The 25,499-nt window shown below is 34.8% G+C and overlaps 1 protein-coding gene and 1 pseudogene across 2 annotated transcripts in view; both read right to left on the minus strand.

The window, feature by feature from the left end:
* LOC120082950 (DNA-directed RNA polymerase III subunit 1) overlaps positions 1-25,499 on the minus strand; it is a 46,555-nt gene that overhangs the window by 10,762 nt on the left and 10,294 nt on the right. For both annotated transcript variants that reach the window (XM_039038390.1, XM_039038391.1), the window contains exons 5-21: positions 23,513-23,676; positions 23,219-23,328; positions 22,905-23,004; positions 16,910-17,125; positions 16,452-16,600; positions 16,217-16,358; positions 15,988-16,128; positions 13,594-13,782; positions 12,162-12,375; positions 11,817-11,910; positions 9,669-9,903; positions 9,182-9,373; positions 6,092-6,190; positions 4,616-4,819; positions 4,211-4,516; positions 3,760-3,907; positions 3,488-3,639 (exon numbers count right to left, since the gene is read on the minus strand). In XM_039038390.1, the coding sequence (XP_038894318.1) occupies positions 3,488-3,639; positions 3,760-3,907; positions 4,211-4,516; positions 4,616-4,819; positions 6,092-6,190; positions 9,182-9,373; positions 9,669-9,903; positions 11,817-11,910; positions 12,162-12,375; positions 13,594-13,782; positions 15,988-16,128; positions 16,217-16,358; positions 16,452-16,600; positions 16,910-17,125; positions 22,905-23,004; positions 23,219-23,328; positions 23,513-23,676 (2,855 nt within the window). The remainder of the gene's footprint in view (positions 1-3,487; positions 3,640-3,759; positions 3,908-4,210; positions 4,517-4,615; positions 4,820-6,091; positions 6,191-9,181; positions 9,374-9,668; positions 9,904-11,816; positions 11,911-12,161; positions 12,376-13,593; positions 13,783-15,987; positions 16,129-16,216; positions 16,359-16,451; positions 16,601-16,909; positions 17,126-22,904; positions 23,005-23,218; positions 23,329-23,512; positions 23,677-25,499) is intronic.
* On the minus strand, positions 10,401-10,726 carry LOC120082951 (annotated as a pseudogene).

The raw sequence follows: 25,499 nt of genomic DNA on the forward strand, positions 1-25,499 counted from the left end.
ATTTGGCTTCTCAAACACTCCGAGTACATTCATGTGCCTAATGAACAAGGTTTTTCTTCCTTTCCTCAATAAATTTGTTGTTCTTTATTTTGATGACATACTTATTTTTAGTAAGACTGTTCAGGAGCACTTGAACCATTTACACACTATTTTTTCCACTTTATCCAAAAATCAATTCTACTTAAACATAAAAAAATGTGTGTTTTTGGTTCATGAAATTTCTTTTCTAGGATTTATAATGGGAAAGAACGGAATCAAAGTTGATCCAAAGAAGGTAGAAGCCATTTCTAGTTGGCCAACCCCATCAACAATTAAACAAATCCCATCTTTCTTAGTTCTAGCATCCTTCTATAGGAAATTCATTAAAAGTTTTAGTAGTGTGACAGCTCCCTTAACAGTCTGCTTACGCAAAAACAACTTCAAATGGGGCACAGAACAGGCATATAGTTTTAAGGAAATCAAACACCTCTTAAGCCATAGTCCTGTGCTCAAACTCCCTGAATTTACCTTACCTTTTCAAGAGGCAATCGACGCATGTGGCATAGGAATAGGAGCAGTTTTATCCCAAAATCGTCACCCTATTGAATATTTAAGTGAAAAACTAAGTCCTCCAAAACAAAATTGGAGCACATATGAACAAATTATATGCCCTCGTGAGAGCTCTTAAACAATGGGAGCATTATTTTTTTAAAAGGAAACAAGTCTCTTTATTCATTAAGAAAATGAAGGGAGACTAATGCTCAGAATACAATGATACGATATGGATCAACAAACAATGGGAGCATTATTTACTTTATAAGGAATTTATTTTACTTATTGATCATTTTTCTTTGAAGTATCTTCAATCTCAATAACAAATTAGCAGGATGCATGCTAGATGGCTCTCGTTTCTACAAAGGTTAGACTTTTTTATCCGCCACCAAGCTGGTAAAGACAACAATGCAGTAGATGCATTAAGTAGAAAGGGAGAACTATTAACTATCCTAGCTAGTGAGGTTACTGCCTTTCACCGTATCCCTGATCTATATCCAAGTGACCCCGACTTTCAAGAGATTTGGTACAAATGCTCTAATAATATTAACTCCGGTGACTTCCACATTTTTTTATAATTTTCTGTTAAAAAATGACCGCTTGTGTACCCCTAGTACTTCACTTCGGGAATCTCTAATAAAAGATCTCCATTTTGGAGGCCTAGCTGGTCACTTTGGTATTTCTAAAACGATTGACCTTCTTTCAACTTGGTTCTTTTGGCCCCAATTAAAATGTGATGGTGATGTACAAAACTTTGTCAAAAGATGTTTCGTTTGCCAAACTGCGAAAGGAACATCTACTAATGTCGATCTCTACACACCTTTACCCACTCCAACTTCTATATGGGAGGATTTGTCTATGGACTTTGTCCTTGGACTACCAAAAACTCAAAGGGGACATGAATTGGTAATGGTAATTGTAGACAGGTTCAATAAAATGAGTCACTTTATACCGTGTAAAAAAATTCATGATGTTGTATACATAGCTAAATTATTTTTCAGGGACATAGTTCGACTTCATGGCATCCCAAAAATTATCATTTCAGATAGAGATGTAAAATTTCTTAATCATTTTTGGAAAACACTTAGGCGAAAGTTCCATACTTCCCTTAAATACAACACTACCAGTCACCCTCGAACAGACGGTCAAACTAAGGTTACTAATAGGACTTTGGGCAATTTAATAAGCTGCCTATGTGGAGAACATCCAAAACAATTGGATTTAGTGCTTGCACAAGCTGAATTTGCCTTCAACTTTATCAAGAACAGATCTACAGGGAAGTGTCCATTTGAAATTGTATATACTAAACTTCCCTCTTTAAATGTTCATCTCTCTCAACTTCCTTCTTCTGTTGATCCTAACAGCGATATTGAAGAAATGGCTGACAAGATTGTCCAACTCCATCAAGAAGTACAAGCAAACATCGAGAAAGCAAACACTTCATACAAAAAGGCAGCTGACACACATCTACGACTCCAACAATTTTAAATAGGGGATTTGGTTATGGTTCATCTTCGAAAAAAACAGATTCCCGACTGGCACCTATAATAAACTAAAAAACAGAAAGCTCGATCCTTTCAAAGTCCTTCGAGCATATGGTTCTAATGCCTATCGTTTGGAATTGCCTCCAAATTTACACACCAATCCAGTGTTCAACGTAGCAGACTTGCATCCTTATCATGTGATTCATGTCCCAGATGACTTTGACATGGCAACTTAAAACGATAGTGGATATGATGATAGTGCTAAGGGGGTGTCAACCTAGTTGATATGCCCGCTTACTGATCCTTTAATAATTCTTTTAGATTTTTCTTGTTTAGGCAAGACAACTCAAGGACAAGTTTTTTGTAAGGGGGAGGAATATGATGTATCAGTTATAAGAATGTTTAGTTAGTTGGTTAGTTTTTAGGTGTTGTAACTAATAGACCTTAACCAACTACCTTTTATTTACAGGTAGTCAAAAGTTTGTTTTTAACCCATGCCTATAAATAACAGGTTGGTCAGTATTTTGGAGATAATAAAATCATTTGAGAGTTTTTTTATCCTTTGTTTTTATACCAAACACTCTTCCAAATCCATGTGTTTTTTTTTTAAAAAAAAAAAAAGGAAACACAACATTTCATTGATATAATGAAAAGATCCTAATGCTCAAAATACAATGAGACATACAGTAAAGACAATAAACTCTACCAAAAAAAGTCCAAAAGATCCGAACACAAGACCAAAAACTAAACCTAGAAAATAAAAGGACTCCAATTCAAACATAAATCTTGACAGAAAAATCAAGAAAAAGCTTGGAAAGAGAACACCAAGCACCCATCCCAAGAATTTTATACCAAGCACCCAAACCCCTACATGATTTTATTTTATTTATTATTATTTTTTTATTAAATCAACAACTTTTATTGAGAAAGAATGAAAGAATACAACGACATACAAAAAAAGAAGCCCACAAAAACAAGTCCCAAAAGAAAGGGTTTCCAGCTAAGTAAGATGTTACCTAGAGAATAATTACAAAAAAAGAAAAATCAAAACCGAAACTCAAAACAAAACATGAAACCCCCCTACATGGAATTTTATTTCCACCCAACCCTTTGTATTGCAAGTTTAAGTTCAGACTTAAACAATATTTCTTTTAATAAAAGATTAGTTAATTAAACTTGAACGCATTTGTACAAATCACACCAAATTCTTTTGTCAATGTAGCTTTTTAATGATTTTTAACAATTGGGAAGGCTCTTCTTCATTAGTACTTTGGGGAGAGATCTTCTCAACCCCTTGTCCTTAGGCTGTCTTTTGGTTTCTGACGGGGTCTTAACCCTATTGTTGTTTCTTATAAAAAAAAAATGAAGATATTATACATATTTGATTACTGGCTTGGTCTCTAAATGACGAATTAAAAAGGAAAAAGCATAATACCAGAGTAAAAAGGCATAGTCCAAGTTAAATTATATACCTGTCCTAGATTTGTTTTCTCAATTCGAGCTTTTACCATCCGGGCAATATTGACATTATCATCATGCGTAAGTGCTGCAGTGACAATTGGAGTGCTGATCCTTTTGGCTCCATTTATAATTTCTTTGATACGTGGAACACCAAGTGTAACGTCTATCAACAGGTTAAAAGATCACAAGAAAAACTAATAATATCCAAGGACCCCCCAAATATTGTATAGAATACGTTATTGTTGAAACCAACATGGAAAAAGAAAAAAGAACCGAAGGATACTCATGCTAGCAACTCCTGCAAAATGAAATGTTTTTAATGTCATTTGTGTCCCAGGTTCTCCAATACTTTGAGCTCCAATGGCACCAATGGCAGTTCCAGCTTCTATTTTTTTGGTATGGTAGCGGGACAAGCACGTGTCCAAGAAAACCTATGATAAAACGCCAGTTACTAATAAGTAATAATAGTAAATATTTCTAGGATTGATCTATAATTATCCCATATCAAAAGTAATTTCCAGCCAAAGAGAAGACATTATAATCTTTCCTATCAAGAATACTATTATATGATGTAACATGTAAAAGAATTTGATGAAAGATGCCGACTTTTACAGCCAAAGTAGACTATTTAATGAATTTATATTTGAAGACCCAAGGTACAATCTGATAAACTACTCCTTGGTAGAACACGAAGTGACAATAATGAAGAAAACTATGCAAAATTATAAAACTACCTGAAGTTGTCTGTGTGTGACACCAGCTATGTTCTGGACTACCTTATTCCGAATCATAATATTGTCATTGTCAGAACTACCAATGATCCTTTTGCCTATATCTAATTCATTATCTGCCAACAGTGTCATGCTCCATGATTTTTTTTGTGCCTCAACGTATTTGTTCAGGAAAGTCTTAAGAGAACCGATAAATGCTGGAGAGCAACCACACTCAGGAGTAGCATCATGTTTTGAGAGCCTGTCTTCTACCGTCTTGGAAAATTCTGATGGAGACAGGATTTTGTTACCATCAGTTGGACATGTAGCCTGTAAACACAAAAATGATACTTTTACCATGTTGATATCCAAAAATGTAACAACCTTGCAGAAAAGGAAAAATGTAGCATCTGAGATATGCTTCCAAACCTTGGCTTTCAGAAACAGCCGCTCAAAATTCAAAGGTGCTCCACTTTTTCCTTCCATTTGTGCTGGATCCATTCCATCATCTCCATAACAAAATTGAACTATACATCCACCAGCATTCCGTACAGAGCTGTCATAATGAATTGATAAGTCCTCCAGTGCCTTGATCAATCTACGAGACATATAACCAGTGTCGGCTGTTTTCACCTGAAAAGTACTATTCTCAACATGTACCTCAAAACTTTCCACTTACTCATGTCAACAATAACAAATCTCAAAATTCAGTCTAATACTATACTTTTCTACTCATCCCATCAGGAATTCAAGACTAACCCGAATTTTCTATTGGACAGGAAACAACCAACACTACTGCTCTAGCACTTTAAAAGGGCCCCAACACTCAGATTAGTCTTCAAAGATCACCCAGTTCTCAAAAGTTTAATTTGTTGACAAGTTATGGCATACAGACACTTCAGCTTTGGCTATGTGGCCACGTGATCTTGTCCTATGAGATACTCACATTTTCTTGGACTCAACACATTTGAATCAATTAATGTATTTAACAAAACATTATGTCTAGACTAGTGTCTGTGTCTTCGTTTGTGCTTCTTAATTTACATGTGTTTAGCTTCATCTTATTTGTAAGTAATATTTAATCTAATAGTCCTACTTATGCGACGTATTTAAATAATATTCTTTAGTTTCAATCTTGAGGATTGGCAAAATAGTACAGGCTGAGATAAGTTACCAAATACTAATTCATCAAGGTTACACTGACCAACTTGATAAGAAAAGTTTACCTACAAGAATTTTTAATGTGTCAAGCGGGAGGTTTAAATTGTTAATTAAAAAGAATTGGTTAATTCAAGAATTTTAAGGATATTCTTTCTGTTATAGTGTATACCTACAAATAGGAGTTTATCAATCTTTTGTCCTTTATTCTCAATTTATTACTTTTCTTTTAAGTAACGATAAAACCTGCAAACTATCAGTCGGGTTTTTAAGATTGTCATATGTTTTGTGGTTCCCTGTTTCTTTGTATTTCTCTCTTTATTTTTTCCTTTTTCACTCTTTTTTTTGGAATTTGTATCTTTTGAACAATAGTCTCTCCTCCCATATCACGTATTCAATGAAAAGATTTCTTTGATTAAAAATAAAATAAAAAAGAAAAAGAAAAAAAAAAGTAGCAACAAAAATCAATATCGTAAATTGATTACTAATTTAGCCCTTCCATGTATGCCATGTATATAAAATAAGATGCATTATTCTTCCATACTCCCTTTTACATTATTGTAGCACTTTCTAATTTGTTATTATTTATGACACAGTCAGGGTCAACATCCCATTGAACAATTTATTTGCTCAGTTTGACATTCTTATTTCCTAGAAACAAAGGGAAAATAAAAGGAAAATAAAAATGTAAAGCTAAATTTCCCATAAACATTAAGTAATTATAATGCTAACAGATATTAGCCCTACCGCTGTATCCACAAGGCCTTCTCGTCCTCCCATCGTATGAAAGAAAAACTCGGTAGCTGTCAAGCCACTGTAGAAGGAATTTGCAACAAAGCCTTTGGCCTGCATTATAGTAATTTGTAAAATCATATATAAAATAAATAAAAATTTAAAATCCACACCACTTCAAACATACAATACAACTATCTTACATAATGTAGAAAACTTGACCATTTAGTTATATGTTACATATCTATCAATTTGTCAAAGGAGCTGAAGAAAAAATGTAATTGTTAAGAGTCTCTTAATATCTTTTGTAATATGTTTTGTGTATCATGCATAGTTTTATCATTTATATTTGTAGTATTTTTTCTTTATTGGTTGATGGTCGTTCTACTATTAAGAAGACCTTGTATTTGATATAGAAGATAGAAGAAAATATAATAATTTACCTTTCCAAAATTCCAGTACAACATTATTTGTTCACTTCTTATTGCAACTACTCAATACTGCCTCATAGGCAGATAACGAGCAAAATGATCTTGGTAACAAAAATGAAGAACTCAAGTGTATAACACCCTCCAATGCAATCAATTCCTATAATAATATATTGCTTTCTGTGCTCACAGAATGTATAATGTCCATATTAAGGCTCTTCTCTGCTTTTACTTGGTAGTATTTTGCCCAAGTACAATAGTTGAAAATGTCATAGCAACCCAATGTAACAGAAACTGATCGCCTAAAGAAAACACAAAAGCTGAGCAACACCCAAATCTCCATTTCCAAAGAAAACATGGAACTTCAAAAACAGCACACCATGTTCAGGTGATCGGTCACAGTAGATAAGATATCAACCTAAAACCTAAGTGTGGATGACTTTTCTTTTCCACAACATACCAACAGCACGTCATCGTAACCAGCATCATCTTCAGAATATCATGCACCACAAAAAGATGCAGAAGGAATGAAGGATAACCATAACATCAAAGCTAATGTCAACTACTGTCAACAGAGCTCTTCAAACCATTACATTTACATTATAACCAGTCGGTAGTCTCTTTCCACACTTGTACAATGACAGAAAACTCATGAAATGTGAACTTTCTCCAAAAACCGTTAATATCTGAGAACTAGAACCAACTATCGAGAGTATTTACTAAACAGATGTGCAATGGAACACTCAAAAGGACCACAAAATTCTACTACATCCTCAATTTTTCCGTCTCACTTGTCCTCATCGCTTTTTCTTCTATTTTCTTCCTTTTAAACATTTTTCTTCTCCTGTTTCCTCAATAGGAGGGTCAACTTCTATGGCAGCTCAATTCATTTTTCTTTGCAGTTTTCTGCATTGAAAGAAATAGTGGGGCTGGTTGAGTGTGTCCAGAATTCAGAGGTTAATGTGGGAGATATAGACAAAATTTTGCTAGAGAGTAACTACTTCGTATACAGATATGGAGAAAACAATCAAGAAACACAACCAAGGAAGTTATATTATTGGAATAATTCACCAAGAGATGGGAACCTTCCATATTCTAATATGATTCATGATTGTCAAAGTTTTTGGTATAAGGGTGAGATGCTAATTTCAAGAAGATAATCTGGATTGATAGCTGTTAAAATTTGCAGGATACAATATAAATGATAAATTTCACAGGAAAAAAAGATGGAAGTTCCATTTTGTATGCAACCACAGGCTAGGACTTTGTTTTGGTGGGAAGAACAAAAGCTCCCTACCTGACGCTTGCTGCAAATCTAAATCACAACTGATGATATTTCATTCATGACTCAAGATGGGATATCCTGTCAAAGGTTCTTTAGCATTGAAACAAGGGATTAAAGTGAGGTAATTAAATCAAAGCAACTATTAGCATGTTGCAAACTATCCGGTTGGCAAACAATGGAATTTGGTCATCAAATGAAAGAAAAATGTTCACCTTTAGGTTTTAGTCATCCTTTTAGGGAGAAAGGAAAGTTTTTGTCACTGATTCTATATTTTCCCGTGAGCTTTGGTTATGAAGCTTTTTTATAGTTCTCCGCTTAGTTTTATCTTCCTTGCAGGAGGAGTTTCTTTTCATCAGCCTCCGTTTTACTACAGCCTCTATTATTATCATCATTATTATTATTATTATTATTTTGGTATGCTCTTGCATGCTTTCATTTTTCAATAAAAGCGTGGTTGTTCAATAAAAAATATAATTAAAAATAAAATATTAAATAAATGAAGCTTACCTTTTAGCCCTGAACTCATCATCTGTGGTACTTCTGGGAATGAAATTAAGAACTTTTTGCTCAAAAGAATTGGCAAGGAGCAAGGGATCATGATGATGCAAGGAGGATCAAAATTCTTTTCAATGAAACATTAACTAGGCAACTGCCTCTTCCATATCCTATTTCAAAACAGCTTCTTCATTATGAAAGTAGAGAAGTCCAAAAGATTTTAATATTCTGCTTTGGATTATTCTTGCACTAGCCTATAACTCGGTTGAGGTTCTTCAAAGAAAGTTACCATCTTCATATATAATACCCTCCATTTGTCCTCTTAGTTTTGCAGATGGTGAGGTGCATAATCGTTTGTTTTTTGGGTGTTCTTTCTCACCCACATGCTGAAGCAGTCTCTTTAATATTACTTTAATCTACACGGAAGGTGTTTTCAAATAACCCCATATGTAATATTGTTCAGCTCCTCATTGGGATTTCCTTGCCTCTGAGATCACAATTACTATGGGTCACACTGCCCAAGTTCTTCTTTCAGACAATAAACAATAGCATTGGTTTGATCCATTCGAGTCAACTGGGTTAAAGGTGTCTCATTGGTGCTCTCTACTCATTTTCTTGGCTTTTCATTGTAAGATATTTGTTTGATTGCGTCAATCTTTCTTTTATAATTTGGTTTTATCTCCTTCTTTTACTCTTTTTGGATATTTGTATCTTTTAAGCATCAGTCTCTTTTCATTTCTTCCATGCAAATTTTTTTATTTCCGGTTAAAAATAAAAAACAATAATAATAATAACAACTAAGAAGTTTTCCAAATATCTAGAATGAAAAAAAAAAGGAAAAAAGGAAAAGAGAAAGAGAGAAAAGGAGGAGAAGAAGAAGAAGAATGCAAAACTTACGGCCGGAGTTTTTGCTTTCCTACGAAAATGGGGAAGGCTCCGATCAATGAATCCATCTGGCGCACGGCGGCCCCCAACTGACTGCTGACCAACGCAAGCAATCATCTGGCTGATGTTAATAGGAGATCCTTTGGAACCACATTGTGACATAATCAACGGACTATTTCTCCAATGTAGGTTTTGCATACACACCTGCAGAAGAAAATTCCAACATTAGATCTAGTGGGATTGCATACAAAACATGATTTAAAACAAACTTCAAAAGAAATTACAAGTAGTGATATAAACAGTCAACAAATTATATGAAGACAACATTCATCCCCCAGAAACAATTGCCCGCTCATTGAGATGGTGCACAAAGGTCCATATATCTGTCATTGCATGCATATGTTCATCTTTATACACTGTAAGATTCATTGTTGACATGATGACATCAGAGAATAGGACTTGTAATATAAGAATGGAAATCAACCAATCAGAATCTTACATTTGCAGTGGCTTCCCGAATACCATTTAAAATTTGAGTTATCTTAGCCTCCAAACTTTGAGCAGCATCACAACCAGCTTCAGGAGGTAAATTTCCTGTGTTGAATAAGTTGATCTGCTTATCACAGTCACGGTAACCCTCCAAAATAGTAGTTTGTTTTTGTTTAATCAATTGATCTCCCGGTTGGACATCATCGATTCCAATAGAGAAACCATGGTTACCTATCCACCGAGCACTGCATTCATGCAAATAATTGTATGGTTTTTAGTAGTGTTATTAATGTCAACAAAATTACTACATTTCAACCATCCACTTTTTACCTGAAAACAAGTATAATTGCTAATCGAATGGCAAGTTGGCAACTACCTCTAAGCAGTCAAACTTCAAACAAAGACTGTACTTAATACCTATGAATAACTAGTTAATATAATTTTTAAGTTAACTTAAACAAAATGGATTCATTGATCTTGCAGATGCAGCAGCTGAGTGTTATGTACTATTCTTCAAGATGAACAACTTCCAACTACAAATAACACAAATCAGAATTATTAAACACCAAATACTACTAGACTAAAATTACTGTCAAGAAACATGAAGAAAATGGAGAACCATCCTGGGTTGGCCTAGTAGTAAATAAGGGAATATCCCTTTGATAAAGAGGTAAGACGTCATGAGTTCAATCCATGGTGGTCACCTAACTAGGATTTAATATCCTACAAGTTACCTTGACACCCAAATGTTGTAGGGTCAGATGGGTTGTCCCGTGAGATTAGTTGAGATGCACGTAAGCTAGCCTAGACGCTCACAGATATAAAAAAAAAAAAAACATAAAGAAAATAGTGGCAAAATCATTAGCGATAGGATCGAAGAACAGATCCACAAAAGTTACAGATGAGGGCTCTCCAGGATTTCCAATAAAAGGGGACATGACAGAATCTCCAGTCACAGTATTCAGATCGACTACCCTGGCCCGTTTGCCTCACCTAGCAAATTCCAGATGCTGGCCTACTCCGTCAAACCCTCTGCTTCTAATCCACCAGAGAGCAAAAGCAAACCATGGAGGTCATAAGAGGAAACTACAGCTTGGTTGGTGGGGAATAGCGTTATGTACCATTGGGTACTTGGCCGATGTCAAATAGTAAGACGCCTGGAAAGTAAGAAGCAAAACAATTTCCTATCTAAGGGAGGTAGGCTTACCCTTATAAATGCTACTTTAAGCAATCTTACCATCTACTTTTTATCTCTCTTTCCCCTGCCTTGTGCTTACAGGAAATTCTTGTGGTTCTGGATTAGGGTAAAGAGCTCTATCACCTCCTAAAATCGAATTAGGTTAAAAAGCTTTTGTTGGAAGGTGGGATTGGCATCATTGACTTGAAGCTTCCAAACAGGGCAGAGTCCCTTTTAAGGAGCTATGACTATGTTTTTTCGATTGAGAGCTGCTTCTTTCAGGACTTCAGTTTTCATCTAGCCCGAACTAGAAAGTCTAGCTCTCTGTTTCTTTTCCATTTCAAAAGGAATACAGCAAACATTTTTCATTGATAAAATGAAAAGAGACTAATATTCAAAAGTACAAGGAAACAAGATTAAAAAGTAATAATAAGAAATGAAAGAACATTACGACATGATTAAGTTATGAGAGCAACATAAAAGCATTATTAACCCACTCTTGGCATAGCTCTCTGATTGCAGAGCTCCTTCTTCACCCACTCTTTAATGACAAGAGATGATTTCTATGGCTTGCTGGATTTGTGCAATTTTGTGAAGCCTTTTGGTTGGAAAGAAAGGAAGAATGCAATTTTTAAGGGATTGAGAGATCTAAGGAGAAGGCGTGGTCCTTGCTAGGTTCCACATCTTCTTTTGGGCTTCAATCATTTAGATCTTTTGTAATTACCCTATAAGTTATATTTCGCTTAATTGGAGATCCTAATTGTTTTAGTTTGGCTCTCTCTGGTGTGTGCTTTCCTTTTGAATGCCTCCTGTACTCTTTCAAGGAAAGGTTTGGTTTTCTCATCAAAGATCATTAGTTTGGTCCTCATTGTAATAAGAAAAGCTGAGGGGGGAAAAATTAAAATCCAACACACGCAAACAATTTACAGAATGGGCTGCAACATGTACAGTGCATGGAACCTGTTACAAGTTACCAATTACCTCAGCTTAGCAAGACGATTCATGCAAACAGCAGCAGCATGCGCCTTGTAGTCTCTAAGTAGAACAGAATAAAGTCCATCCTTGTTGCCATTGCCTGAAATAAGTACAGACAACTTGTAAACATAAAAAATGACTTCACCAAGAGAAAGAAGTTGAAGTTCTAAAATTGTGAAATAAACTTAATAGTGTTCCTCAAACGCTACCAAAGTCAACCAGTCTTAATTAAACATCCAATAAGGAGGCAGATGAAGTAAAGCTATAATGAGATATAGCATGAGCAGAAATATCCAGGGATGTTTATTTTTGTTGTCGCTTTAGAAACTATGATTTACATAATAAAATTACCTAAAGTAGCCTTCCCAACTTGGCCTGATATTAGCTCACTATTACGGAAGTAGACAAATCCATCATTAGGGCACATAGTTTCTCGTTCTTTTTCATTTCCTTTAACTTTACTGTAGCTTTTCTCCTTAACTGTAAGATTAAGATAGACCTTCATACTTGCATGTGGGCGAACCAAGACACTAAATAATTGTTTGCCAGTCCAAAGCTCGATAGGCTGCAATAGATACCAACCTAATTTAGAAAAACTACCATGTTCAGGTGGAAAAATCTTGCTAAGATACCACATTTATATTTTGTGGTTGTATGAACAAAAAATCAGATAAATTCAATAGCACAAAAAATAGAGAACCATTTAAGAGGCACAAACAATGATATAACAATGAGTTATATCCTAAGTTAGGATAAGGATATGACATAATTATCTCTTTTTAGAATTCAACAAATGGAGGTGGGGATTCAATCCTCTAACCCCTCTTGGTCAAGAGTATGTGTCTTAACCAATCAAGCTTATTGAGCTATATAAGAAGATTTTCATAAATTGTAGTTGTCTTTTGATTAAATATTTTTTTTCAGCTCATAATAACTAAACTTGAAACTTGAAAGACAATGAGATTGAACTCATGAAACATACAACATTTCAACAAGTCAAAGAAACTAATCACATGCTCAAATAATTTAATACATTCTGAGAAGATTTGAAGGAATATTAAAACCAAATAAATACCCAATTTCTTTCATCGGGGCCTTCCCCTTATACTTATCAATAAACAGTTTATTTTACCAAAAAACCAAATAAATACCCATAATATAATATATTAAAAAGAAGCATAGGGGAGAAACTTTCCATTTTCCCCTTTGCTTCTGATTGTAATATTTATTTCTAAGTCAAATTATCAAGTGAATAGTGTCAATTCTTTAAACTTTGTTTGATTGTAGAGCCAAAATTTAGTTCAAAACATCTGATTGGATAAAAAAAACAATAGAAGTCAATGTTTCACTTTCAAATTTCATTGATGGACTGGCGGTAAAAGGATTTACCCAAACATGAATGAGGTGGTACAAGTTTCTTAGCAGGGGAAAAATATATATACACACACATACAAATATACAATGATACATACATTTCAAGGATTTCTCTTTTTTTTTTTTTTTTAATTTTTAAGAACTATACAATAAATGAGGGAGTGGAGGTTTGAACCACCAGCCCACAGGAAGGAGTAAATGTCTTAACCATAACACTAAGCTCATGTTGGCTACAGTGATGATCGATTCTTGCACTAGAATACAAGAATAACAACTTTTAATTGAAATATCCGCAACAAAGATTGATAACACAAGTCAAACTACACAAATAGTAAACTGATAATGTAACATGAACAAAAACATCTCTAGTCACTGCTATACAAAAGGTAACAATAAATCATCAACTCACTTTGACTAGAGCAGGTGTAGGCAAGTCAACCAAGTCCATGCCATCTCCCATGTAAGAACACATAAGAGAAAATGCTGCACGGTCATAAAATGTGTCTTTTCTTGTTATGAGAAAAGATGATGTCAAAAAATCTTGAGTTGAAGCAACTAAAATCTCCCCATTTTTGGGAGTGCATAGATTATTTTGCACCTGCACACAGAAACTACATTCTTTTAAAAAAAAAATTGAGTGAAATACTGAACCAGAGGAGGGTAAACAACTGAAATACCAAAAAGAAAACTATTCGATAATAAACAGAAACACTCAGATGATTTGATCTTATCCATGAAAAATCACAAAACTGCAGAAATAATCTCAAAAGGTCCAAGTAGATAACAATGTTCATACACGGCATATGGAAAGTTGATCACATCATTGGATCAATAAACCAACTTGATCCAAACAACTGGATGTAATGAAAGCTTGGAAAGCAGAACATGACATGTCATAGCAGGTGAAAATGACAACTTAAAATTCTCTCTTAATATCATAGAGCAGAGAAGATTTGGGAAAGAACATTTTCCTAATTTACAAATTACTTTGAGTTATTTGAAATAGGAGTCCTTCATGATCATAGACAGAGAAATGGCTTCTATACATATACTTCAAAACTTTGGAATGGGTACATCAGTCACGGCAACTAGATACGTACGAGACAGATGATAGGAAATGCACTAAGGATGCTACATGGTAAAGAAGATTGTCCGGTATAAATGCATATATAAGCTCCTAGTTTCAACAAGATGATCCTAGAGAAAAAACCCATGTATATGGGATTCATTTAATTTCATATTAACAATCTAAATGTTAGGTCTTGCAAATCACATATATAAGGAGTATTTAAAGATTAAATTAAAATGTTTAAAATTTAGCCTAATCTAACTGCTATGGATTTCAGATTTTAGGTTTAGGAATGATTTTCCTTTTTCTCTTCTATTCTTCTATAAGAAGCATAACACTTAAAAGAGACGCGAAATCATTGCATGAAGAGTCTTCAATTGGTCATTAAGGCCAAAAATTTTAACAACCAAGTTCTATTTAAATCTAATGCACAATTATTAGAATGGAAGGAAACGATCATTTTACAGTCATCAATCTCATAACCAACAATTAGGGGCAGACAATAAGGGGCTGTTGGGAGGTTAGAATGTAATCAAGATTATTGGAAATCAGGGGAGTGTTGGAATGCGTGAGGAATCGAGGGTGAAACGGAAATGGGATCGTAAAACGTGAAAACGGTGGGAAAGAGGGTCGGATTAAAAATTGTTGGAACGAAATGAGTTTATTATTACAAGTTGAGCCCAAAACGCTCAATCCAAACATGATTTTTGAGTTACATTACAATCCAAACCCATTTCATTACAGACCCCCAAACAGCTCATAAAACCTATCAAACCGAAATAATTGACAAAACCGAACCGAAATGTTTATATATTTATATATTATATATATTTCATATGTAAAACCAAAAAAGTTCAATTTGATCTATACATTAATTGAAACTTTGCAGTTCGATTTGGCCAAACCAAACCAAGCCATGAACCCCCCCCCCCACCAAAAAACCGACATGTAATTCAATGAATCACAACATCAGCAAAAAACACACTTTATAGTTCCTATAATAAATACAACTGTCATAGGGAAGAGAACCTAAATGACATGATAAAATTGACTTGAATATCACAATCAATGCCAACATTAAGGCTTAGTTTGGGATTGCTGTAGCTTTGTTGAGAATTGGCCTCTTAAAAAAATGAGCTTAATATGATGCAAATTGGTGTTTGGAAAACTTTAGTTTTTGATCTGAAAGTTGGTTACAGTGCTTGGTAAATAAATATTACATTATTTTTTTTAGATAAGAAACATTTCATTGATGAATTGGTAAATAAATATTATATTATTGTGTTTCAGACATATTAACTCAAATAAACCTACTATTAAAATTTGCATTTTTCTTTGTTTTAAAAAAAATAACTGCAATTTTCTTTATAATTTATAATTTTTAAATAATAATTTAAAATGTTATATTTTGTTTTCTCTAGATTAATTGTTAAAATATTAAGGGAAAAGGCTTTAATTTTTTTTCAAAAATAAAAATCGATATGGTATGATCCTAAAAAATGTTTGCATTAAACTATGAAAAATGAGGGTGTGTTTTACAAGTGATTTTCGAATCAACCATTTTTTAAAAAATGGTTGCATTAAACTATGAAAAACTATGGAAGTGGTTTTTTTCTTTTTTCTTTTTTTTAAAAAAAAAAGACAGATTCATTGAATCTCAACAGAATTTACCCCCCATCAATAAAAAATAAAAATACATAAAAATAAAAAATAGTGAATTCCATTTGAATTTACCCCCATCAACAGAATTGCCTCTGTCCGAGCCTCCTCTGTTTGTGGAACATGCATATTCATCTCATCACCATCAAAATCAGCATTATAGGGATTGCAAACAGATTCATTGAATCTCAACGTTCTCCAAGGCATAACTCTCACCTGCAACCATGACATGGTAAAATCCAATACCACAATAAGTAAATATCAAAGAGTGTTCATTCAAAAACTTCTGAGACATTTTAGTCACCCTATGACACATGATAGACATTCGATGTAGACTAGGCTGTCTGTTGAAAAGAACAACATCTCCATCTTCAAGATGGCGTTCAACTATTTCACCATATTTCAATTCATCAGCAAGGCGCTTTCTACCTGAAATCATCAATGACCTACAATGCAAATAAGAGGACATTGAACATCCCAGACAACTAATTAATAACAAAGTTTGCACATGATAAAATTATGATCCTAAAATCTTTAACCTCATAGAACCATCGAGATGCCTAACCATCCTTGCACCGGGATATTTATCGGGACCATTGCTGACACATTGTCTCAACTTTTCTATATTGTGACTGGTAACACGTTCAGGATAAGTTAAAATTCGAGCCATGTGTATGGGAACTGCAACCTAGACACAGTGAACAAAAATAAGTTGAAACAATAATTACTAAATAATCCAAATGTAATTATTTTTTATAAGAAACAGATATGTAAATTCCACAAAAGAAACCAAAAGAAATAACTCAAGGGGCGAAGAGTAGAGATTACCCCTCCCCCTAAACCTAACAAAGGAGAGCGTTCTAATTTCCAGTAATCATTAAGAGACTAAATTTACAATGTCATAGGTATTTCATATAAAAGTCAGAAATATGCCTAGTTTTCTTTTGACATGGTACCCTTCCTAAGGAATCAAAACTAAGCATATAATAATCTTTACCTCTGTAATTTTCAGATTAGGATCAGGTGATATGACAGTTCTGCCTGTAAACTCAACACGCTTTCCACACAAATTTCCTCTAAAACGTCCTTGCTTTCCTTTAAGACGTTGAACAAAACCGGCCAACGGTTTGCTAACTTGCATTGTAAATGGTATACCACGGACATCACTATTTATTAGTTGTGCAACTTCACTTTGAAGCATATCCCAAGATTCCTAGACAAGAAAAAGTATTGCATGAGATGAAGCATAATTATACCCTTCATATGAATCTCTACAATATTACTTAGATTCCAAGTTAAAATAAATAGCCACAAATAAATTCAAGAAAAAAATACTTTCTTTTAATTATAGTGATATTTGATCCTTTTTTTAAACCAGAAATGAGAATTTCTCGTTCATGTTTGAAAACTAACCAGCTATAAACTTCCTAAGGAATATGCAAAAGAGGAAAAGAGAACTCCTCTAGACTGTACACATCTTGCAATCTAACGACCCAACGTGCCTCCTCAGCATACTGGATGCACTTTGTAGGACATTTTACAGGCTGGCTTGGAAGGAAAAAGGATTCTTTTCCATTACTATACATATTTCTCTCTCTCTCACTCCCATGTAGAGTTTGTAATTTAAGCATTAGTCTCTTTTCTTTTTTTTTTTTTTCAATACAAGTTCTGTTTCCAGTAAAAAAGAATTACTATAAATTTTTCTCTTTCATCCAATTGGAAAAGTTTTGTGTAACTCCCTTGGAATGGGGTTTTCACTCTTGACTTTTGTAATTTAATACCATCAATAAATGCATTCTCAAAAAAAAAAAAAAAAAGAAACTGAGCTGTCATTGAGAAAAATGGAAGGATATAAAAGGATATAAAAGGATATACAAGAAACTAATCCACCAATTAAATGGATTCTTATTTGAAGGATTGGAAGGATTGAAAGGAGGCATGTATGTCGAAATTGTAAAAAACTCATCTCTATTGGGTTTTATTTCTTGGTTGTATCTTTTCTTTTTCTCTTCTTTTGGGAGTTTGTATTTTTTTAAAAAATGGAAATAGAACTTTTCATTGATATAATTGCTCGATCTCTCTCTCTAACATCCTGATTGTTTTTTAATTTGCCCCTTTGCTAAGGTAACAAATCCACGCTACCAGACTCGGCAAAAAAGAGCAAAGATCCACAACACCCTTGTCATATCAAATACCAGTGTTTTCAAGGCACATCCGGGCATTCGCCTCAGGCAACAGGCAATGCGATATGAGGCACTTGCGCCTCTTGTAGTAGCTAGGCGACAGACTTCAAACGGGCGCTCGCCTTGGTGGCACCTCATTGCACCTTGGCTTTTGATGAAGATGTGCACCCGGGCAAGTGCTCTATTTTTTTTTTTTTGTGATATCCAAAAATTTCAATAGGCAGATGAAGATTTCTTCAACTTCTTCTTGAACGTACGACGCCTTGGCTTCTTTTGCAAACGAGCACTCTTCTTCAACTGCAACGAGCAACTCTTCTTCTCCAACTTCTTCTTGTACGAGTCCGACTCTTCAACTTCCCGACTATCTATTGATTCTCTTATGTTTTTTTTTTCAATTTTTTGAAACTATTGAATTTGAATCACCAATTTCTTTCCTTCTTTTGTTTGAGAAGAAATTTGAATCATAGATTTTATTAAATGGTTTGAATGTACATTTGATATCCCTTGTCGGTTGGTTTTGTGGTGGGTCACTGCTTTTTATTAAACTATTTCTATTATAATGGTAAATCTCCATTTTAAATGAGTTCTTGGTGAGTTTTTAAATAATAAAAGTATATTATATTATACATAATAAATATCATGGGTTGAGATATTTTTATAAGGAATCAAGAAAGGTATACACAGGACAAACGCAAGGATAAACGTTTCATTCAATACTGAATGCATTGGAATCAAATATACAAGACTAACTCTTACAAAAGATTAATTAAATTCACAAGACACGACTAACACCTCCAAATTCCTATTGAGGTGGGCGCATCATTCCTGCGTTCAGGTGCAGGGTCTTCATCCATGAAACGTAAAGGATTAACCAAGTGGGCAGGTAGAGGGGGCAAGGCGAACATTCCCATTAGGACTTGGTTAATATACTAAGTTGTAAAGTTGAACTGATCCCGACTTCTCAGCGTTTGCTGGCGCATGTAATCCCTTAACACCACATTCTGGCGCTGCAAAGTTGCCATCTACATGTGGAGTGCTTCCATGGATGCGACCAGTGGTCTGATTTGATCTCTGATGAACTCTTTTAGCTCATCCATGTTGGTTTGCACTGGAGGTGAGGCTTGGGTCTCATGCGTTTCCCCAACTGGGTCTTCTGAATGTTGGGTGTTGCTAGTTCCCAACCCAGTTGGTTCATAAACAGTGGATGGAGGGATGAAGGAGGGCAGAATTAGGGATCTTAAAGGAGAAGGGCAGGGGCGGTGGGTCTCACCAACTTGATCCTCATTCATTTCATTGTGATGCGTTGGATCAAATAGGTCATTGACTGGTGAGGGCAAAGTCAAGGCAGGGAAAGGCCGATTTAAGTCAAGGCAAGCTTCTTCGTGTTCCAACGCCAACTTCACTTTGGATTCTTGCTCATTCATGGAAGCATCATCACTGTGTTCAAAATCTTGGATGCATCTTCTAAGGTCATGTTGTCGTGGTTTTCGGAGGTAAGGCAAGTTGGTTAGGTGAGCCATGAAGCAAACGCCTGATCAACTTAATGTCCATGTGACCATCAACTTCCTCATAGTCATCCTCCAGAGGGATGCCCGCGAGTTCACACAGTGCACAGATAAGCCACGGGAAGTATAGTTGGTTACGTGGCCTCCCCTTGACAGCCTTGATCTGGTCCACTATTATCTTTCCAATATCAAGGAGAATGCGTTGCATGATATAGTAAATGGCCAAGATGCATTCTCTTGAGACCGTCTCATCATGCGTTGTAGGCATGAGACCCAAGCCTCACCTTCGGCGCAAACCAACATGGATGAGCTAAAAGAGTTCATCCGAGATCAAACCAGACCACTGGTCACTCCACATGCAGATGGCAACTTTGCAGCGCCAGCAAACGCAGAGAAGTCAGAACCAAAGAAGATAGACCATTCTTAGAGAGACCATAGAACTTAGATCATAGTTACTCTGCTGTTGCAAGAAGAGATAGGAGGAAAAGAACCATTGTCATTTGATCAATTGTCATTGTTGATCAAAGAGAATTATTGAAGGCCAAGCTCGAGAGAGAATTCTTCTTCATTTCTTCACCAAGTTGGTTGTACACGCATTTGAATCAAGCCAAAAAGGACAAGAGATTGAACTCTGCGGCTTGACTCTTTCTTTTTCTTTCACTTCATTTCCATTTTCCATTTCATGCGATTAAGTGTGATTGTTGTAAAGACAGTTTTGATTTTTAAAATTCAATCCTACATTTGATCCATCACTTTTGCCTCTGTTTACATTCTATTGTGTGTGATTGATGCATCTATGACTTGTTGCATGCTTAATTTCCAAGCTTTAATCATTTTGATCATCTGGTTGAAGTTATAACTCAGTTAAAACTATTCGAGATAATAGGATAGCTAGAAACGCAGAGTCAGAACGCACAGTAGATTTAGAGATAAAAATACTTGTGCTTCATTACTTTCTGCAGCCAACGCATGCACCCTAGAAATAGGAGCATATATGGCATTCGCATTGAGAAATGTTGAATAATATGATCAGAGAAACAGAAACTTAACACATCTACATACATTTGGTTTGTAAACAAGCATCCCTGTCATCTTCATTTCACCCTTAGACCTACACACGTGTTCATCTTACTTGGAATCAACGCATACCCCTAGCGTTTAGCACCATTCATTCATAAATCCCTTTGTTTCACTTGAACTCTTATGTTCTCTTGCATATATGCATTGAGATTAGTATAGATAAACCTCTCCCGCATTTATCTAGGATCTTTCTGCAATTGCGGCAACGCAAGACCTGCGTTAGTCTATCATTAATCCCTGTGTTCGACCCTGGACTTACTAGGAACCTGAGTTAGATTTATACTTGGATCTGATTTAAGAAAAGCTTGTACGCATTATAGAAAGTGTAACGCAATACCTCAACACATCATCTAATCTTCTCACCTAGAGAAGTGATTCATCATTCATCTTCATTTACCCCAATCTTACTTTACATCTTTACTTATATACACTTTTAAACACCAATCACGAAGAACAAACAATAAACTTATGTTCTACTTCTACATATATTATCTATTTACTTGTTTATTTATTTATTGTATCTCGCTTCGTTCAGGCGTTGTCTTTTTGTCGCCTCTCGCCTTGAGGCGATCAAGGGACTTGTCACCTTAAGGTGCGTCTTATGCTTTGAAAACACTGTCCAATATAAAACGAGATTTCAGAGATTACAATAGATCCAAAATACTTGATTATATTAAAAAATAAAAAATAAAAGCATTCCAATCGAGGCAAATATCCTGAATAGAATAATCTTCAAAGAGCTTGGTCTGCGAACGCCAAGAAGAAGCTAAAAGACGAACCGAACCCCATCTATCAAACCAATTTTTATAATTATCATAGAAAATTCTTTGATAACGTTCAAACCAAAGCTTTAACTGCATTTGATCATAAAATCTGAGCTCTAGAAGAATTTCTTGAGAAAGAACAATCAAAGAACAAATGCTGCAAATTTTCTCCGTTGGCTAAACACAGTGGACAAATTGAGGGTGAAAGATGTTTACTCCCCATCTTATGTTGCAAAGTAAGCAATTAAGGGAGCCATAGAGCAGAATCCAAGAAATATTGATTCTTTTGGGACTTTTTGATTTCCAAAGGGCTTTGGACTTCACCTTTTCAAGAGTAGAAACACTCAAATATTTTGATAAAGATTTCACTGAGTACCTTCTTGAAGCATCCAAAGACCATAATCTCGAATCTGGTAAAGAAGAAATTTTAGTGCCCTCGATTTTACACAGCAGTGGCTGAATATCAACAATCTCCTCTTCTTTTAGCCACCTACGGAATAAAAGGTTCCAAGAACCAATAACCAAGTCCCAATGATCATTGACACTGCCTTTTGGAGAAGAAGCAATGCGAAAAAGCTTAGGAAAGCAAACCTTCAAAGGAATATCAGAACACCATGAATCTGTCCAAAAAAGGATATTCCTTCCAGTACCAAGCTTAAACTTTGCAATGGGGCCAAATTGACTCCAAGTCCTTGAGATGCAGATCCATGGACTTCTCAAACTTAAACCAAGCTTACCCTAGGCGTGCCAAAGATGTGGATCAACTCCATGAATGCTTTTAACAATTTTGCACCATAAAGAGTCCTGCTCCTTTTGGGAGTTTGTATCATTTTAATTTTTATTCAATTTCATTTACATCAGTGGGAAGTGTTTCTTGTTTCAAAAAAATGGATTCTGATCATAATAAAGAACCTTTTTTTTATATATAAAACTAACCACTTTCATATCATAATAAAGAACCTTAAAAGAAAATTTTAAATCATTTTCAACACGAACATGCTGCTTCCTTTGCACATACTTCCTCTTTTTTCCTTCAAATTTTCTTTGACAATCTTAAATCATTTCCAAGAATGAGCCATCCTAGTTTGTTTTGGTTTTTTCACCAATTGAAGTAGAGATTAAAGAAGCTTCACAAAAGATTATCTGAACCAACATAATGTAATCAACTACAAACCCAAAAGCTTAAGCTGATGGATTAAATTTAAAATTCTTTTAAACTCCTCTCACATGTGGCTTGAAAATTTGCCCAAGGAGCAACAAAACCACTGTCTTTTTTATAAAAATATAAATAAATAAATAATCCAAAAGCTCAAGCTAAGAGGTCACAATAAATTTAAATACTTTAACATAATGTTCATTATTTGAAAAAAAATGCAGAAGTAATGAAATAATATACGTGCGTGTAGATATATAGATATATATATGCATGTAAAAGAGAAGTACCAAAGTCCAAAGTGTACCAGGCATTTAGGTTGTGAGTTTGATGTTGATAACTCTTGGCTAACACTAGCATTCTGTTGAATAATTCGTTTTAACCTCTCAGTTATATCATTTTCATTGCTGCAGCATGAAAATATCAAATTAAATAGAATCATTTGTAAATACCACCTTCAGATGGCTTACAAAGTCATTGCAATATGATGTTTTTCTTCATTAAAGAAAAGATTTGTTTCCTTTGGAAAAAAGAATGATGACTTCAATTTGAAAAAAAAAATTACAAAAAAGAACATAGATTTCATTGTAGTTCGGTGGAGGGGAATAAAAAGAAAAGAACCTTTGAGAACCATCCATAATTACAGAAGGACGGATGGCTATAGGAGGCACTGGAACATTAGTAACAATGAGTTTCTCGGGTCTATCGGATAGAAAAAGTAACTCACAGTCCTGCATAAAAAAGAATGTCATGAGAATAAAAATGGAAAGAACAAAAATAAAAAGATAATAACATGCATCACATAAAGAGGTGTTATACGATACACAACTCATTGCAACGGCCACCACATCCCAAGCAAGTGCCTTGGGTGGGTGCCTAACCATAAACCAGATACTAAAGATCATCAATATATACCTCATCTGACATCCTTTTAAAAAGAGAAAGAACTCTAAAAGGGTTCAGAATATCATTAGACACATTATAGGGTGCCCTAAGATCCTCCGACACCACCCCAGCATCCTTGGATCTTGAACGATAATGCAGTATACCCAACATAGATACAGCCTTCTTCACCGAACCTACAATAAATCATAAAGCATAAATTCAATAACTATTGATATCAGTACCTTACAAAAAAATATGAATATATATAAACTTATCAAAAATAAAATAAAAATTGAAGCCAACACCAGCACCCATAACGACTTTAAAATCTCACCTCAATGACATGGTCTAATATGTGTTTTCTCTAATGCATAATGATGGAAACACATAACTACGAAACCCTCCTTTCATCATAATATAACCAAAGACCTAGACTAATTTAAACATTTCTAGGACATCTTGACGTCCAACTCCAATGCATGTTGACATTGGCAAAGAACTTCTACATATATACATAGAACTGAGATTAAGAGCTCATAAAACATTTTAAACCCAATTCTAATCAAGTAAACAATTGTGTTTCTAATAGAACTTACAAAAGAAATATCAGATCACATATTACTTGCAAGTGAGGAAGTAAAATACAGCAGAATTCCAAGAGGTTTACAAACTTCTCACTTCCCAAGACTTCAATCATACTCATTTCCATCCAAGAACATTTTGTGAATCCCCTAAACTATTAGTGTTTTTTGGTTCAATCAGTAAATATTTTCTAAAAACAAAACATACAAATTGAAAGTCAATGAAAAGATTTTTTTTTAACAAGCACCAAAATTTTCATTAAATTAATTAGGTCTAATACTCAAAGGCATCCCAAAAGGGGGGCGAGACAGAGAATAATGAAAGAGAAAGGGGAACTAAGTAGAAGATACGGAATTTTATGCAAAAAATGAACCAGTCAGGTTTTTTAAAACTTTGAATAAAGGATTAGATCAGTCAAAGCATATGAAAAACAAGATATATCCCATCATGGATAGCAATAACCTCTACCACTCTAACACCTAAAAGGAGGTAGACAGCACTGGGGCCAACTTTTCATTCCGTTGGCCTGGCACCAAAGACTAGCAGTAAGGGTGCAGAGGCAGAACGTGTCCTCAATTTGATGTGTAGCTATTGAAATTACTAATCGAGGGTTTTAATCATGGCCTTAAGTTACTATTATGTCTGTTATTGTTGTTTAATTCACATATTTATTAGCTAGTTATTTTTAGCCTTCACCGAGCCTGTAATATTTCAATTTTAGCCTCATCCTCCCCTCCTTTTGTATCATTCTCTTTGATGATGAATGTTATGTTTCTTATAAAAATAAATATGTTTAACTTTCTTAGTTTATTGTTGTCATTGGTTTAGTTACGGTTGCCAATGACACTAAATCTGGTTTGTAGCCTTATTTCTCTTGAAAAAGAAACAAAGTTTTTCAGTGATATAATGAAAAAAGATTAGTACTCAAATTACGGTTTGTAGCCTTATTTAGGGGTCCCTAGCTTGTAACTGAGGCATTATTCAATACACAAACTAGGTTCAAGAATCCTCCAAGATTTTCGTACACTACATGCTTGTCTTCAAAATCTTTTATGGTTTGTTGGGTCACTATCCAACATCTTAAGGTCATTCACAAGAGCGTTGTGTTTTTTTTATATCCGTGAGGGTCTGAGCAAGCTTACGCGCACCTCGACTAATCTCACGAGACATGCTGAGATTGACTTTGTGTTAAGGTTTGTTTTCAGGGTAGCTCACCATATGTATGCGATGCCCTCTTATCCATATCTAGTGATCTCATATAGTCCTTTATGGCCCTGGCCTGTAAAGGTTCTGGAATTCCATCTGACGTTGGGGGTTTCGGTGACCCTACAACATTTGAGTGTCAAGGAAACTCGTAGGAAATTAATTCCTAGGTAGAAGGCCACCCTAGATTGAACCACAATAAGGTGGTTTGTGGCCTGCCATGTGTCACAAT

The sequence above is a fragment of the Benincasa hispida genome, chromosome 8 (genome assembly GCF_009727055.1).
Source record: "Benincasa hispida cultivar B227 chromosome 8, ASM972705v1, whole genome shotgun sequence".
NCBI lineage: Eukaryota > Viridiplantae > Streptophyta > Magnoliopsida > Cucurbitales > Cucurbitaceae > Benincasa > Benincasa hispida.